Source organism: Eschrichtius robustus, chromosome 11 (genome assembly GCF_028021215.1).
Source record: "Eschrichtius robustus isolate mEscRob2 chromosome 11, mEscRob2.pri, whole genome shotgun sequence".
Taxonomy (NCBI): Eukaryota; Metazoa; Chordata; class Mammalia; order Artiodactyla; family Eschrichtiidae; genus Eschrichtius; species Eschrichtius robustus.
In genome coordinates, this window is record NC_090834.1 from 51767116 (window position 1) to 51781625 (window position 14510).

A 14510-nucleotide genomic window follows, 5' to 3' on the forward strand; every position below is an offset into this window, starting at 1 on the left:
TATGTACTGTGTGCCAGACTCTATTTTAAGTGGTTAACAAAATAAACGTAGTCTCTCTCCTCATAGAATTTATGGTGTAGTGAGAGTGACAATAAAAATTTAAAATAAACAAAAAATTATTTCATGCCGAGAAAAAATATTGTGAAGTATGAATAGGTGCTGTGAAAAATAACAGGGTGTCCTGGCCAAAGTGGTCGGGGAAGGTCTCTGTGAAGTTCACATTTAAGATGAGATTCAACAAGGTGGGAAAGTCGGGGGTGGGGGGCGGGTGGTGGGATGAACTGGGAGATTAGGATTGACATGTATACACTAATATGTATAAAATGGATAACTAACAAGAACCTGCTGTATAAAAAATAAATAAAATTAAGAAAAAAAAAAAAAATGATGAGATTCAAGTTTAAGAAGGAGCCGTGCCAGAGAATCCCGAAGTCTGGCATTTCAGACTGGCTTATCCAAAAAGATACAGCATTTAAAGGATGATTATGACTCTACCGAGGTATCTGACACATGGATTTTAGTCATGCCACATGTCAGCCAAAGTTCTAATTCCTAAGCCGAGAACCTGTTTCCTAAAGAGACTCTTAACTCAGGCCTGATGAAGCCCATGGCATGTTTGGGTTGTTCACTTTTGAGTATGGTGAAATGCTGCTCGTTGCACAGTTGTTTAGTGTGTGTGCTAACCACGCGTCTCTTTTTCTGCCTCTTGTATCACCAGGCCTCCGGAACCTGTTTACAGCACTGTGAACAAACTGTGCGATAAGCCTGCTTCTCCCAGGCACTATTCCCCTGTTGAGTGTGACAAAAGCTTCCTGCTCTCAGCTCCCTACCCCCACTACCACCTAGGCCTGCTCCCTGACTCTGAGATGACCAGGTACTGCATGCACTTCCTCACTTCATCTTCTCGAACTGCATGTGCTTCCACAAGGGTGAATGGGTAGAATCCACCTCTGCTCACTTCTCCTGCACTCTACATCTTCCTCAGGGTGGAAAGATGTTCTGCTTCCTTGGGGCAATGGGAGAAATTAAGAACATTGACTTTGTTTTTCTAGTGTGATCACAGAGCACTTACACATGATCACATGATGCTCTAAATGTTCTTGATTCCCATGCATTTTTAATAAGGTATTATATTTTTCCAGAAGAATTAATTCTGAAATTTAATTAGCACTATTTTCCTCATACAGAAGGATGAAAGAGAACATTTATTGAATACCTTTTTGATTAATACATTTTGAATAATAATACCATGCTCCATGCATAACAGCCTAAGAAGTAGATACTATTACTGCCATTTAATATTTTAACTAAATTATTAAATTAATACCACCATTTAACTGACTCCTTGAGGTATTAAACAACTCATCCAAAACTACAGAACTAGTTGGTTCTAACTAACCACAAAGAATATAATCGTCACCTTTACAGTATGTTAACATCTGTTATCTTATTCAGTTACTCCCATTTTATATAAGAAAACTGAAGTTCAGAGAAGTTAAGGCAGTTCCCTCAGTATGATATTGCCAACAACTGTGGAGTCCAGATTTGATCTTAGAACGTTTTGAGTTTTCCCACAATTTGTAAACAAATTGTCCTAAGTCTAAAGGTTGGACATAATTCTGCATTATAATCCTAAAGCATGTGTATGACAAATAATAAAACCCTATCTTCCTGTAGCAGCCAGTCAGAGAGAGAGAAAGAAAAAGAGAATACAATGTTCCATAAGGTAGTTCCAACTTAGTTTAAAGTGGGGAGATCTCAACTGTGATGTTTCTACATGTAATGGGGTGCTTATATTGTTGTTTTCAGACAGAATATCTTCATATGTCTTCATAATATTATTAGGACTGAGAAAATACAGATTTTAAGGTGATTCATAGTGAAGAGGGTCTCCTTAGAACATCACCTCTGTCTTTGGAGATTTTCAAAGAATAAGTTTAGAAGTCAATTATTTGCCTCTCTAGGGGAGTTAAATAACAAATTTTAAGTTATAGCTAACATTTCTAGAAATAAATGAGAAACATATTTTTGGCTATGTAATCAGCTGGGGCATTTTCACTAATTTGCAACAGGTAAAGCCTAATAGCTTTGCTTGTTTTAAAATTCTTTATAAATATTCATTAAATCCTCCTATACTTTTAACAAATTATAAAAACTTTTTCTTGGTACAGTGAACTATACAATTTTGAAGCTAAGAGGGCAAAGTCACCATAGCCATAGGGAAGTGAGAAGGAACACACACACCTACAATAACGACTTTCTAGTAATTATGCATCTATAAATAGTCAGCTACATAAAGGCAGCTAACATTTATTGAGCTCTTCCTGTGTGCCAGGCATGTTGTTAAGCACTTCTTACAAATTATTTCTCCTAACCCTGACAATCACCTTATGAGGTAGATGTTATCATTATGTTTGCTTTACAAATACAAAAATCGAGGCTTGAGAAGTTACCTGACATGCCCACGATCATCCACCACTAAGTGGCAGGGCTGGGATTCAAACCCAGATGACCATTAGCACCTGCATCGGCATAGGCATGATGGCCCAGACATCTTTGCTTGCTGGAAAAATTCTCCACCCATTTCTCTTTGTCTTTCCTTTCTCTATTTTTCTCCTGCCTGCTCATCTCCCTTCTTCTGGCTCAGTGTCAATGAATCTTTTTTTTTTTTTAACCCGTGTTCTTTTTTGATGAACACAAAAATTACATTCCTTGCCTCCCACTGGGGATTGTGATGCATCCCTTCCTAAAAACTCACCAATAAGTGGATGACAGAATCTACCTTTTGTATGGACCCACCAGATATGATTCTTCTCCATTTACTTTCTGTAATCTGTATCATGAAAACCACAGGGGTTTTTTCCCCAAATTAAAAAAAAAAATTACAGTATAATGTTGAATGTGTGTTCTTCGTATTACACACCCTCAGCAGTCCTGATATGCACCAGTCCCCACGCTCACCCTTCATCTTCCCTTTGGGAATTCTATTTTCTGTTTATTCTCATTCTGTCCCCATCTTTTTCCCTATTCTTTCCTTTCTTTTTCCATACTTTTTCATAGTTATTTCTAGAAAAAAGTCATACTCACACAGACACACCCATTTTAGTGGCATTGCCACCAATACACTGATACTGAAATTCTTGATTTCTCCCCCACTTTGTTCCCCTTCCACACTTGTCCAACGCAGTCAATGGCACATATATTTACACCACTGCCCAAGCCAAAACTTGAAAATCGCACTTCACACTTTGTTTTCCCTCACACCCATCATTCAGTCTATCTTCAGGTCCTGTTGATTCTACCTCTGAATTATATCTCAAATCTATTAAATCTCCTCTACTTCTTTTTCCACTGCTTTAATCCAAGCCTCCATCATCTTCTACCTGTAATAGTCTCCTAATTGGTCTCACCCCTTCCACTTTTGTCCTCCTCTTTTAGTCTCAGTGCAGCCAAAGCGATCTGTTAAAAATACAGATCGGATCTCTCTCTCTCCTTTGCATTAGGATAAAATGCAAAGTCATTAACATGGCACCCAGGCTGTGCATGATCAAGCCGCTGCCTGCCTCTTAAACGTCTCATGTCACTCTTCCCTTTGCCGAACACACTGTTCACACCAGCCTTCCTTTTCTTCACAAAATGCACTGAATCTCTTCCTGTCTCAAGCGCTTCACACATGCTCATTCCTCAAACTGAAAAGCCCTTCCTACACTTTGCCTGATTAACTTCTGGTCATCTTAGGTCTAAGTTTAACTTGTACTTCCACAGAGAAGCTCCTTGAAAAAGGAAATCAGGTCCTCTACTCTATTCTCTCTCTCTCTTTTTTCCCATATGACTCAAGCAATTTATAATTGTACATTTATGTGATTTTTAAACCAAATACCTATCTCACACTCTGTGCTGCAAGGTCAATGAGTGAAACTCTGTCTATTTTGTTCACTGCTATATCCCTAACACTTAGCCCAGTGCTGGCACAGCAGGAGCTGAGAATTACTGAGTGCCTAATTAACGTGGAAGTAAGATCTGAAGACAAGCAAACAGATACCTGTTTCAGGAACAGGTCATGGCTCAAGCTGTGCTTTACCCATTTTTTTTACCTCCATGAATGAATGAATCCATGCATAGAAACAAATAACAATAGACTAGAACTAATTTTGTGTATTTCACTTTCACCTTCAATTTTCTTGACGGTCAGTGTCTACATTACAGATTGATTAGGTAGCTCTCAGTTCTTCATGAAGACTGGGCAATTCCTCTCAGAGATTATTTACTTCCTCTCCAATGGGAAATACCTCTCTGAGCAGATGTTTCTTGAAATACAGCCAGTAATTCAGGGGACAAGTTCAAAGATTCTAGTTCCATTTATGACACCATCACTTGCTTTTTCCACTGTGACCTTGAATAGCTTAGAGAATATCAGAGGTAGGTGAGAACTGAGAGTTAGATAGACAAGCCCTTATCCAACTCTGTTAATGATGAGGAACTCAATCCATTGTCTTCATGGGTCCACGTCTTACTTCTACTCATGGTAAAATAAAAGTATTTAGGGATCTTCTGCCCTACAAAGAATATTATAAGAAAATATCAATTCATTCAACCAAGATGTATCAAGCACTGACAAAGTACAAAATATTATACTAAGGACAACTTTTTACAAATATGTAAATTGAAGAGGCCAACCAAAAATGTTGAAGAAATGCCTAATCTTTAAGTTGCAGTATGTGTTAATATATATTTTACAGGGCCTTTGAGAAATTCCCACAGTCTATTTCAGAAGTATGCCCATATTGATATAGTAATCACAGTCTCAGATGATGATGTAAGCTAGTTCTGTGAAAGTTAGCCCGTGAACCACGCTTCCCTGTGTACCAGTTAATCTCTAATCAGCATTCAGAAAAATGGAGGCAAGTCAGCAAAAGCAAGGAGTCAGTCGTCTGTATTCTCTGCCTTTTGAATACCCAAGTTCTCAGCTCTTTGAACTGATAGCAAATATCCAGGGATGAATTAATTGTATACACAATTTACTTCTATAACATCATCTAAAAGAAAACAGAGAAGTTATAAGTTTTCCTTAGCAAAGCACTTTAAATTACTTGGCAAAGTGTCAGCTCCTAAGGCTGCAGATTATGTTTAGAGTAATTGACTTTTCAGATCTTGCAAAAGCAAGAAATGGGCAGAGCCTGGAATAAAACTAAAATTTGGAGCTCTATGAAAAACAAATGGGATTGTTGTGAGGCTCCTGCTTATCCAGTATATCTTTTTCTTTAAAAAAAAAAAAAAAAAAGAAAGAAAGATGTAGTTTTTGATGTTGTAATTGGTTTTTCTACTTTGGGAAAATGGTAAGTTATTCAGCTTTTAATATTCCTGGGGCAAGGAAAATCATATTCTTGCCTGTTTTCTCGACATACGGCATGTTTTCATTTGTCCTTTTACATAATTGGTCCTAATTATTGTTTTGTCGTTGATAAACAGAGGCTGAGATAAACCAGATGAAGGCTAATTAAAATATGTGGGCAGATTTGGGATAGGAAATGGACTCTGAAGTATTAGGTGATCATAAAACATCTTTACTCCTTGAAGAGATGTATTCATGGGACTTCTACTAGGTCACCAGAGATTAACCTGGATGCTAGGCATTCAAAGGTGAATAAGACATGGTCCTTCCCCTTAAGCAGTTCAACATGTAAATGAAGAATTCATGACTGTGCATTGTGATGTACATCTGCTAAAGGCCCTTGGTTTCTCCAGTGTACTTAGTCTCTAGGTAACTAAAAGCAGACTATTATAAGAGGTACCGATGGGAGCAAACATGCTCTCAGACTGTCCCTTCTGCGAAGGTGTGAACTTACACATATACACAGGAATCTTCCCCACTCACACCTTATGTTATTCATTCCTAGTCATTCAGAAGAACCATTCTTCCTGGGAAACTTAACCTTATCTTTTCATAGGTCCATCTGCTAGACTAGTTTCTAACAATTTTCTACAGGGCTCAGAATCCAGGTCCATAATTCACTCCTTGTGTAGAAATCAAAGTTGGCGGCCTCAAGCCATTCCTAGTTTGGGAACACAGAGCAAGATCTTTCTCTTACAAGATTTCAGCCGTATGGCAAAGTTATGGTGGCCTATCTTTGGCAAGCGTTCTCTTCTTATAAAATATTAGAAAATGTACCTATTAATGTTTTAACTGTCTCAAAGTCTATAAACCCAAAATCAAATATAACTCCTAGACATAATAATGCTATCATAAAAGTACATGTGAGTCTCTAAAGGTAAACAGAGGGGGAATCATCTGACTCAGCCTCTGCTTTTCTTAAAGTTTTCTCAAAGACACTGAGCTCGTCAGTCAGATGAGGGAAGAAGTGTGTGCCAAGTAAAAGGAATAGCACAGAGTTAAGCCTCATGATGTGTAAAAGCACAGGGCACTCTGGAACAACCAGTAGTTCTGTGTGGCTAAGGGTTATCGGGTGGGTGATAAGGTTGGAGGTGCAGGCAGCTGCAGCTCGTAGAGGGTATTACTTGCCAAGCTGAAGATTTTGAATTTCATCCTGTAAGCAGCAAGGAGCTGTTGAGGAGATTTAATGCTGAGCAAAGACATAATTCAATTTGTGTTTTTAGAAAGATCACTCTGTCTGCTGTGTGAGAAGAGTTTGAAGACAGGGAGACTAGTTAGCGTATCAAGTAGGGTTGAAATCATGAAGACCTAAACTGAAGCTATGGAGATGGAGAGATATAAATAGATACAGAATTAATTATCAAATAGATTGGGTGGTACTTAGTGATTGGCTGATTCAAGGGGAAGACTTTTCTGGCTTGGAGTATTCATGAGATGGTGATTGCATCGTCTCCCCTTGGAGACAGGGGGCACTCTTGTCCGCAATAAATACATTTAAACATAAAACTCTGTAGAGGGAAACTCAATGGAAGGAAAGGGAGGCAAAGTATATGAGGAGGTCTCTTGTTTGAGATGAAGGCAACCTGATGTTGTAGAGGAGCCGGGGATTGTGTCCAGACTCTCTAGGTTTGAGGCCTTCTTTTGGGCATTCACTCACCAGAGAAGGGGGAAATTAATCATAGCTGTGCTATTCTCCTCTTAGGACTGGTGTGAGGATCCAGGGAAATGGAGCAAGTGAATTCTCATCTAGGCACTACCGACATTAGTCATTATTAATTGTTTTCATATGCTTATTCTGTTTTAAAGCCTTGAGCTCATGCATATTTATTTTTGGTGTTATCACGAATCAGGTGAAGAATATTTACCAACACAGGTATATCCCCAGGGGCCAAAAGAAAGCTGTGGTTGCTAATTTCTTCTATCATTCTTAGTGGCAGCATCCTCGTCACCACAGGTAAAGTCATCTATTTTCCCTTTTATTATTGCATTTATAGTCTCCCCGTAAAAGGTGGCATATTTCTAAAGCCACATGCGACTTCACGCATGTATAATTTTCTTTTTTTAATCTACTCACATAGCAGTATTTCTAACCCGCATGTACCTTTTCAGGAACGTAGACAAAATGACAGCTAGAGCACGGATTAGTAGCCAGACACTTTCCGTATGTGCCTTCTTGTTTCTGACGATCCCGACAACTCTGTGGAGGGTGAGTTTTCATGTAGCAAACGGAAGAGCCAGGACTCCAGCGAGGGCTTTCCCACGGCCAGGCTCCTGCTCTCAGGGAGCCTTAATCCCTCTCGCACTCACCACGGCTTCTCACTCAGGCCCCCGCGTCTAATGTCCACAGTGCCACAAATCTGTGGATCCTGAAAGCAATTCAAACCTCGTTCACACGATGTAATCTGGGAAATGCACCATTAAAAGAAGAAAGAAGATGCTTAACAAATCATCGACCTTCTTATGCCCTTAAAAGGCTGAGATAATCTGAAAGAGTTCTTAATGTCGTTTTTAATTAAAAACAGGAGAGGAAACCCTCCGGGCATGGCTCCTAAAGCCCGACTCCTTCCGGAGTTTATGCAGCAGTTTCTTCTTCAAAGGCCTTCGCTGCCTTTTTGAAGTAGGTGATCACTAAGCCCAATTGGAATTAAGCAAACTAAGGAGAGATTAATGACTCCCACAAAGTCACAGAGGCGGCTCTTGACACATTCCGTTTTACAGCCTCTTCTCTGTGCAGTGTGATATATGCAAGGATTCACACCGAAAGAAACACCCCTTTCTTTAAAAGTAATGCATTTTCTATGTAGATCCTTTTTAAAAAACATGCCATTTACTGTTTCCCTTTACTTTGTTTCTTATATTAGGGAGGAGATGTTCTTTCATTAAGATTTCAAGAATTTTTTTAAAAGCACATTTCAAATTACACAGTATAGTGTAAAGGAGGAAGGAAGACCACTGTACTTACCCTCTTCCTAAAACTCTCAATTACTCTTCACAACAACCCTAGTAGGTCCAGAGAGGGAGTCTCAGGAGAGCTGGGAAAGCACCTGGATTGATCTTATTCCAAAATTCCTGTTCTGAGACATTCAAATAACTCTCTGTGATGTAACAATCTAAATTGACTCGACTTGCTGTTTTTAAAAAGCCAGATTACTTATCTACCTGAGATGTTATGAATATTTTCCCTCAGTTTTAGTATATCCTTTTTGTTTTGGGAGCAATCTTTGTATCTACTTTTGTAAATCATTGTATTATTGGGCAGCAATAAGAAACTGAAGAATAAGCATAATTTCAAAAGCATTTCTTTATGGAGGCAAAGTAGCTGCGAGAAAATGCTATGCAAAATCACTATAGCAACAAGTTATAGGAACTCAGAAAGAATCAAGACAGTAACGTTAAACCATAACACCCACAGCATAGATACAAATTAAAACTGCTAAGTGTACTGAGTGCTTTTATATGCCAGGCACTTTCCCAAACTTTTATATGTACTAACTAATTTTATCCTCATGACAATCTCTGGGGTAGGTATGATTATTCCAGTTTTATAGAAAATTATGGTACGTATTTAACTAACAAATGGAAAAAGTGGGGTGAGATTGTTGAAACAATATATCAGGACATACTTAGACTATTAATTTCATTAGAGCGAGGGTTTTGCTGTTTTATTTCCTGTTGTATTCCCTGTGCCAAAAATGATTTCTGGCATGCAGTCCTAATAGTAATAGTGGTGATGATGGTGATGAAGCGGAGGGAGGAGGAGGAGGAGGAGAAGGAGAAGAAGAAAACAATCACTACCATTTATATAATCTTATTACCTGCCAGGCTGCACTTTATACAAATTAGCTCATTAATCCACACAGCGATCCAAGAAGGCATGTGTTGTTTCCATTATCCCCATTTTGCAAGTGAAGAAACTGAGGTCTGGAGAGGTTAAGTGACCTAAGGTCACTTAGGATTAGGATAGGATTTGAATCTAGCAGGCTGGCACCAGAATCCGTTCTTTTCACATGTGCTCAATAAATATTTATTGAACGTTATTCTCATCACACATAATACTCCTCAAGCATTAAATTCTGAGAAAAAAAAGGATACATCATTTAACGATAGTCAAATTTTAATAGATAGGTGGATGGATAGATAATGAATATATGGTTAAGAATCTAGACTCTAGAATCAAAGTGTTAGGGTTTGAATCTTGCCTCCACAATTCCCTAATTATGTAAACTTGAGCAATTGACAACTACTCTGAGCTTCTGTATCCTCAATCTGTACAATAGCAATAATCGTGATATCCATTTCACGGGTTGCTGTAAGGATTTAATGAAGTGATACGTAAAGTGTGAAGAGCAGTGCCTGATAAATATGAACTTCCCTGTTAATGTTAGCTATTTATATGTGTGTGTGTGTGTGTGTGTGTGTGTATGTGTATGTGTAAAATGACATATTATGACCCCCTAAGTAGATACCTCAGGCTGAGGTGGGAATGAATTTTTATTAAAGGACAATTACGAGAGGCTGTTTTCATTCCTAGCCTGATGGTGAGTCCAGTGAATTGTAAAGGGAGATGAATGCTAGGGTTGGCAGTATAGGAGGAAGGGCTGTGCAAGACTGCTTACATTTATACGGAGATCTAAGTATTTCAGAATGTAGAATTTTGTTTTCATTAAAGGATCAAAACTTACCCCTCAAAGCAGAGAAAGTAAGCCTTCCATTTCCACTCTTTAATTCAGTCCTGTAGACCTTAAGCTCATATGAAGTTTAAAGGATCCCTCGAACAGGGTTTTTAAAGTCGGCAGGGATGTGTGTTCCACACTGAATACTAAAACCTAAGATCACTATAATCCAGAGAAAGCGAGTACATTAGAAAGTAAAGAGGAATTATGTGGTTTGCTTTAAGTGGGGGGAGGGTATACTGGGCTTAGCTAACCCAGCTAGAGCTTTTGTCTAAATTTAAGAAATGCTCCCCTTCTGCGTTGGGTCTTCGTTGCTGCACGCGGGCTTTCTCTAGTTGCGGTGAACGGGGGCTACTCTTCGTTGCAGTGCGCGGGCTTCTCATTGCTGTGGCTTCTCTTGTTGTGGAGCACGGGGCTCTAGGCGCAGGGGCTTCAGTAGCTGTGGCCCACGGGTTTAGTTGCTCCACAGCATGTGGGATCTTCCCGGACCAGAGATCAAACCCGTGTCCCCTGCACTGGCAGGCGGACTTAACCACTTACCACCAGGGAAGTCCCGAAATGTTCCCCTTCTGGATGAAGGACAAAATGTGCCAGGGCCCCAATGTGACATGTAAAAGGAGTTCAGATCGGGTTTCAGCCCTAGCTCATTCCCTTGGTCAAGGGTTCTTGTGAACAACCTGCCTAACAGAATGGATTGGCCCAGACTGAGGACAGGGATGGGAATCGTAGTTCCCTTTGTTATTTCCGTCTCTCTCAAATTTATTCTAATGTTCTGCTTCCTTTCGTATGCCTCTGGCGTCATTACAAGGATATCACTCTGTCAACCCTATAGGTTTAAAAATAACTAGAGGCTAATACAAGTTCAGAGATGGAGGACACCCTAGAAACAATTTAGTCAAACTTGATATGCTCCACATGAGGAAACTGCCACTCAGCCCACAAATATGTATTAAATGCCTATTATACGGTTAGTACTTCTGGGGATACACAGGCCAGGCATGGTCAAACACTAGTCTCAGGAGGTTTAGGGACCACTGGGCCCAGAGGGTTTATTTTGTGGATATAATTGACAGCCATTGGTAATGTAAAAAAAAAATATTACAGATTGTATTTTTCAAATATATGTGAATTTTACTTAGCTTTCGAAAGCCTTATTTATTCTGGATCCATTCTGATTTCTCCTAGATACTATATTTATAGGTTTGTGTTCATCGGTTTCTAGGCCTTCAAAGCTTTTTCATGGGAAATCTGAAGGTCAAGTGACAGACCAGATTTCCTTCCAGCTCTCCCCACTCTCACATGATAAGCTACTGGATAAATTCTTACTGTCTTGCTAGCACTGGAATCTATGTTCCTTGTAGGGGGGGGCCTTAGGCTACACTGGGCATGAGGAAAAAGGGGCTGTGAGTAAAAACAAAAGTCTCTGACCAGTTGTCCACCAGTATAATTGCTGGAATTCTGAGGCTCTCCCTTCCTTCTTTGCAGGGCCCTTGGTCATTCACGCGTTGTCCTGAACAATCATTTCCACACTCTTACAAGGCAACCTTTCCCATTGTTTCCCAATAGGATGCCCCTCACTTATAACAAATCGCTTAGTCTTCTCACCTTTGTCACTGTCTCAACCCCTTAGAATGATGTCATTTCAGATGTACATCTACTTTTCCACTGTTGTCTGCACTGGCGCTCCACACCGAGGCCAGACTTCCAGGAGCTGGGCAGTGTCTGGCAGGGGCAAGATGAGAAGCCTTTCATTTCTACCCTGTACCGGTGCTCCACAACTGGGAGTCTTGTGTTACGACACTGAGATCCACGCTTCTGCCCCCTGACAGGTACCAGGTGGGACCTCTTGTCACCTGGGCTTTTGCCCTCAGGCAGAGACTGTTGTCTGTCTTCCCTGTTTTTCTTGCTATCTATCTTCCATAGCAGCTCTGTTTCTGTCCCAGCCAGATTCCTTGTCCTGATTTTCATGTTGGAGCCTTTTCCTCTGGGATCCTTGTGACCCATAAAAAACAGCCTCTAATCCAGACTCTTTCCCAGCAGAGAAGCAAAAAGACAGACAGACTTTTCTTTGTTGAGCAACTTTAATATTCATTTTCCAGAGCATCAACCCTTTCTCAGAAGATGATCTACTTTTTAAAACCCTGAAGGTAAAAGAAATTACAACAGGAGGGATGGGGATGGTGACTGTGGGAAATCAGGTTGGGGTGGGTGGATGTCTTGTCCAATGATGCTTCAGGCAGCCACTGGCATCCAATTGGTCAAGAGTTCCTAGTAATCTTTGGTCAAAGACTTCCTATAAATCACAGCTCCACAATGCAAGTTGCCTTTCCTGAATCCTCATCTGGGCATGTAGTGTTGGTTTCTTCTCTCCCTTCTCTCTAAAAGGCCTCCTAATGTATCCCATGTTCTTGCTGTACCCCTCAATGAGACCTCTCTCACGGAATGTCACGAGACCCCCCCTCTGTTTCCTTAGGTCAGCAAGTGGAAATTCACACTTGCTGAATTCACTCAAGATTCAGGCTCTTTCTAACCCCACGTCTGCCATCTTAAGTTGTCACAATATTTAGACCCTTCCTTTGTTCTTTTTAGGTCCAAAGTCAGCTACTGAGGGAGCTGGCAAACAATCTTTAGTTCTTCATGCACTTCCATCCCCTAATACCCAGGGGAATAGTGAACCTCAAGAACAAACCAAGTCTATTTGCAAATTTTCCACTAGTAATAACTCTGTATAAGTGAAAGCAGGGTAACTCTCTGTCACCTCTTTATGGGTAGGAACAATGCTATATGTTGCCCATGTGACACCTGAGCACATAGTGACACTCAATGGAATGACCAATGGTAGGTGTCCACCTGAAACAGTGACTCACAGCCCAAAGGGTGGTTTTACATTTAGTGGAAGCTCTTCTCCTGGCTGAAGGCAATGCATGGAAGAGTAGGTATTTGAGAGGAATCCTTCTCTCTGGGCCATAGTTCACCCTTATTATCTTGGGAGAAGGTGATACATACTGTTTTCCCTGAGATTTCTGAGTTAGGCCACAGAAACAGATTTTCTTCATCCTATCTACCGGGCATTGTAATAGGTGATGTCTACTCTCTGTTAAAGTCTGTTCTATTTGTATTCTACATGTGTCAATGCCAGATGCTCTGGAGAAGTCATGTCATACGTGGATTCCCCCAACATGTCTTAAAGGGTTAGGTCATTGTAATGTGCGCTGCTAGGCTTTCAAAGGTGGGATCAAGGTCCAGAGCAAGCAAACCTCTCAGCAACTCTGATTGACACTGTGAAGGGTAATAAAACAAAAATCAATTCAACAAACTTAGAAGACTGAAAAGGAACAGATTAAGACATGCAAAAGGACTTTATCTGCAGCACCAGTCACTCTGCAAGTTTGCTCAGCATGCTAAGTAAATGTCAGTGCTTGGCAAGGTGAGGGTAATTGCCATTCCCTTTCTCCAATGTTCATTCTACAAAGAAAAAGTTCTTTATAGTTCCAACTATAAAGGAAAAGGAACAGAAAGAAATATGTGTTGCAAATAAGCCTAAAGCTAATAGTATATCCTGAGGGCCCTAAGTATCATTTAATCAGAGAATGCTTGATCAGAAAGGGTTAGAGAAGATTGGATCCCAACACTTTTTGTAAAAAATTGAGAAAACAAGTCCAGCAAAATTAAGAAACTTGGAACAAGATCACACAGTCATAGGACTGTGGCAGATATAGGACTTGGGTCAGAGATGTCAGGTGCCAGTGCTTTTTCTCCCATGCCAGTTAGTAATTTAAATGAAACACAATCTTTTAGAATGTTTCATGCTAAGAAAGGTTACATATCATAGACCAAGCCTGGAAGGAAACAGAAATGTTACTTCAGGATAGCAGTGTTTACCTCAGATGAGTATGATTTGACAAGGGAAAGAAATTATCTTTTACTTTATACAATTTTTAATTATTTTAATTGTTTATAATAAGTATGTTTAAGTTTTGTTAGTAAAAACTAAATTTAAGAATCCCCCATTTAGACTCAGCAATTCCTCTGGTAGACCTAAACCCAAGAGAAATGAAAACGTATCTATCTCCATACAAGATGTATACAAATGTTCATAGTAGCATTATTCATAATAGCCAAAAGGTGTAAATAATCCAAGTATCCATCAACTGATGAATGGATAAATAGCATGTGGTATATCCATACTATGTAATATCACTCAGCCAGGAAAAGGAATGAAGTACTAATACATGCTACAGCATGTAAGAACCTTGAAAAACATGCTGAGTGAAAAAAGCCAGTCACCAAGGACCACATATTATATGACTCCATTTATATGAAGTGTCCACAGTAGGCAAATTTATAGAGTCAGAAAGTAAATTAGTGAATGCCTAGGGCTAGATAGGGAGGTGGCAGGAATTGAGAGTGATTGATGAAGGGTATGGGATTCCTTCGGGGGGGTT

General features: G+C 39.8%; 1 protein-coding gene across 11 annotated transcripts in view; it reads left to right on the plus strand.

Moving 5' to 3' along the window:
• DLG2 (discs large MAGUK scaffold protein 2) overlaps nucleotides 1–14510 on the plus strand; it is a 949517-nt gene that overhangs the window by 464632 nt on the left and 470375 nt on the right. For 7 of the 11 annotated variants that reach the window (XM_068554434.1, XM_068554426.1, XM_068554427.1 and 4 more), the window contains exon 9: nucleotides 719–874. The exons of the other annotated variants lie outside the window; for them this stretch is intronic. In XM_068554434.1, the coding sequence (XP_068410535.1) occupies nucleotides 719–874 (156 nt within the window). The remainder of the gene's footprint in view (nucleotides 1–718; nucleotides 875–14510) is intronic. 11 annotated transcript variants of the gene reach the window in all.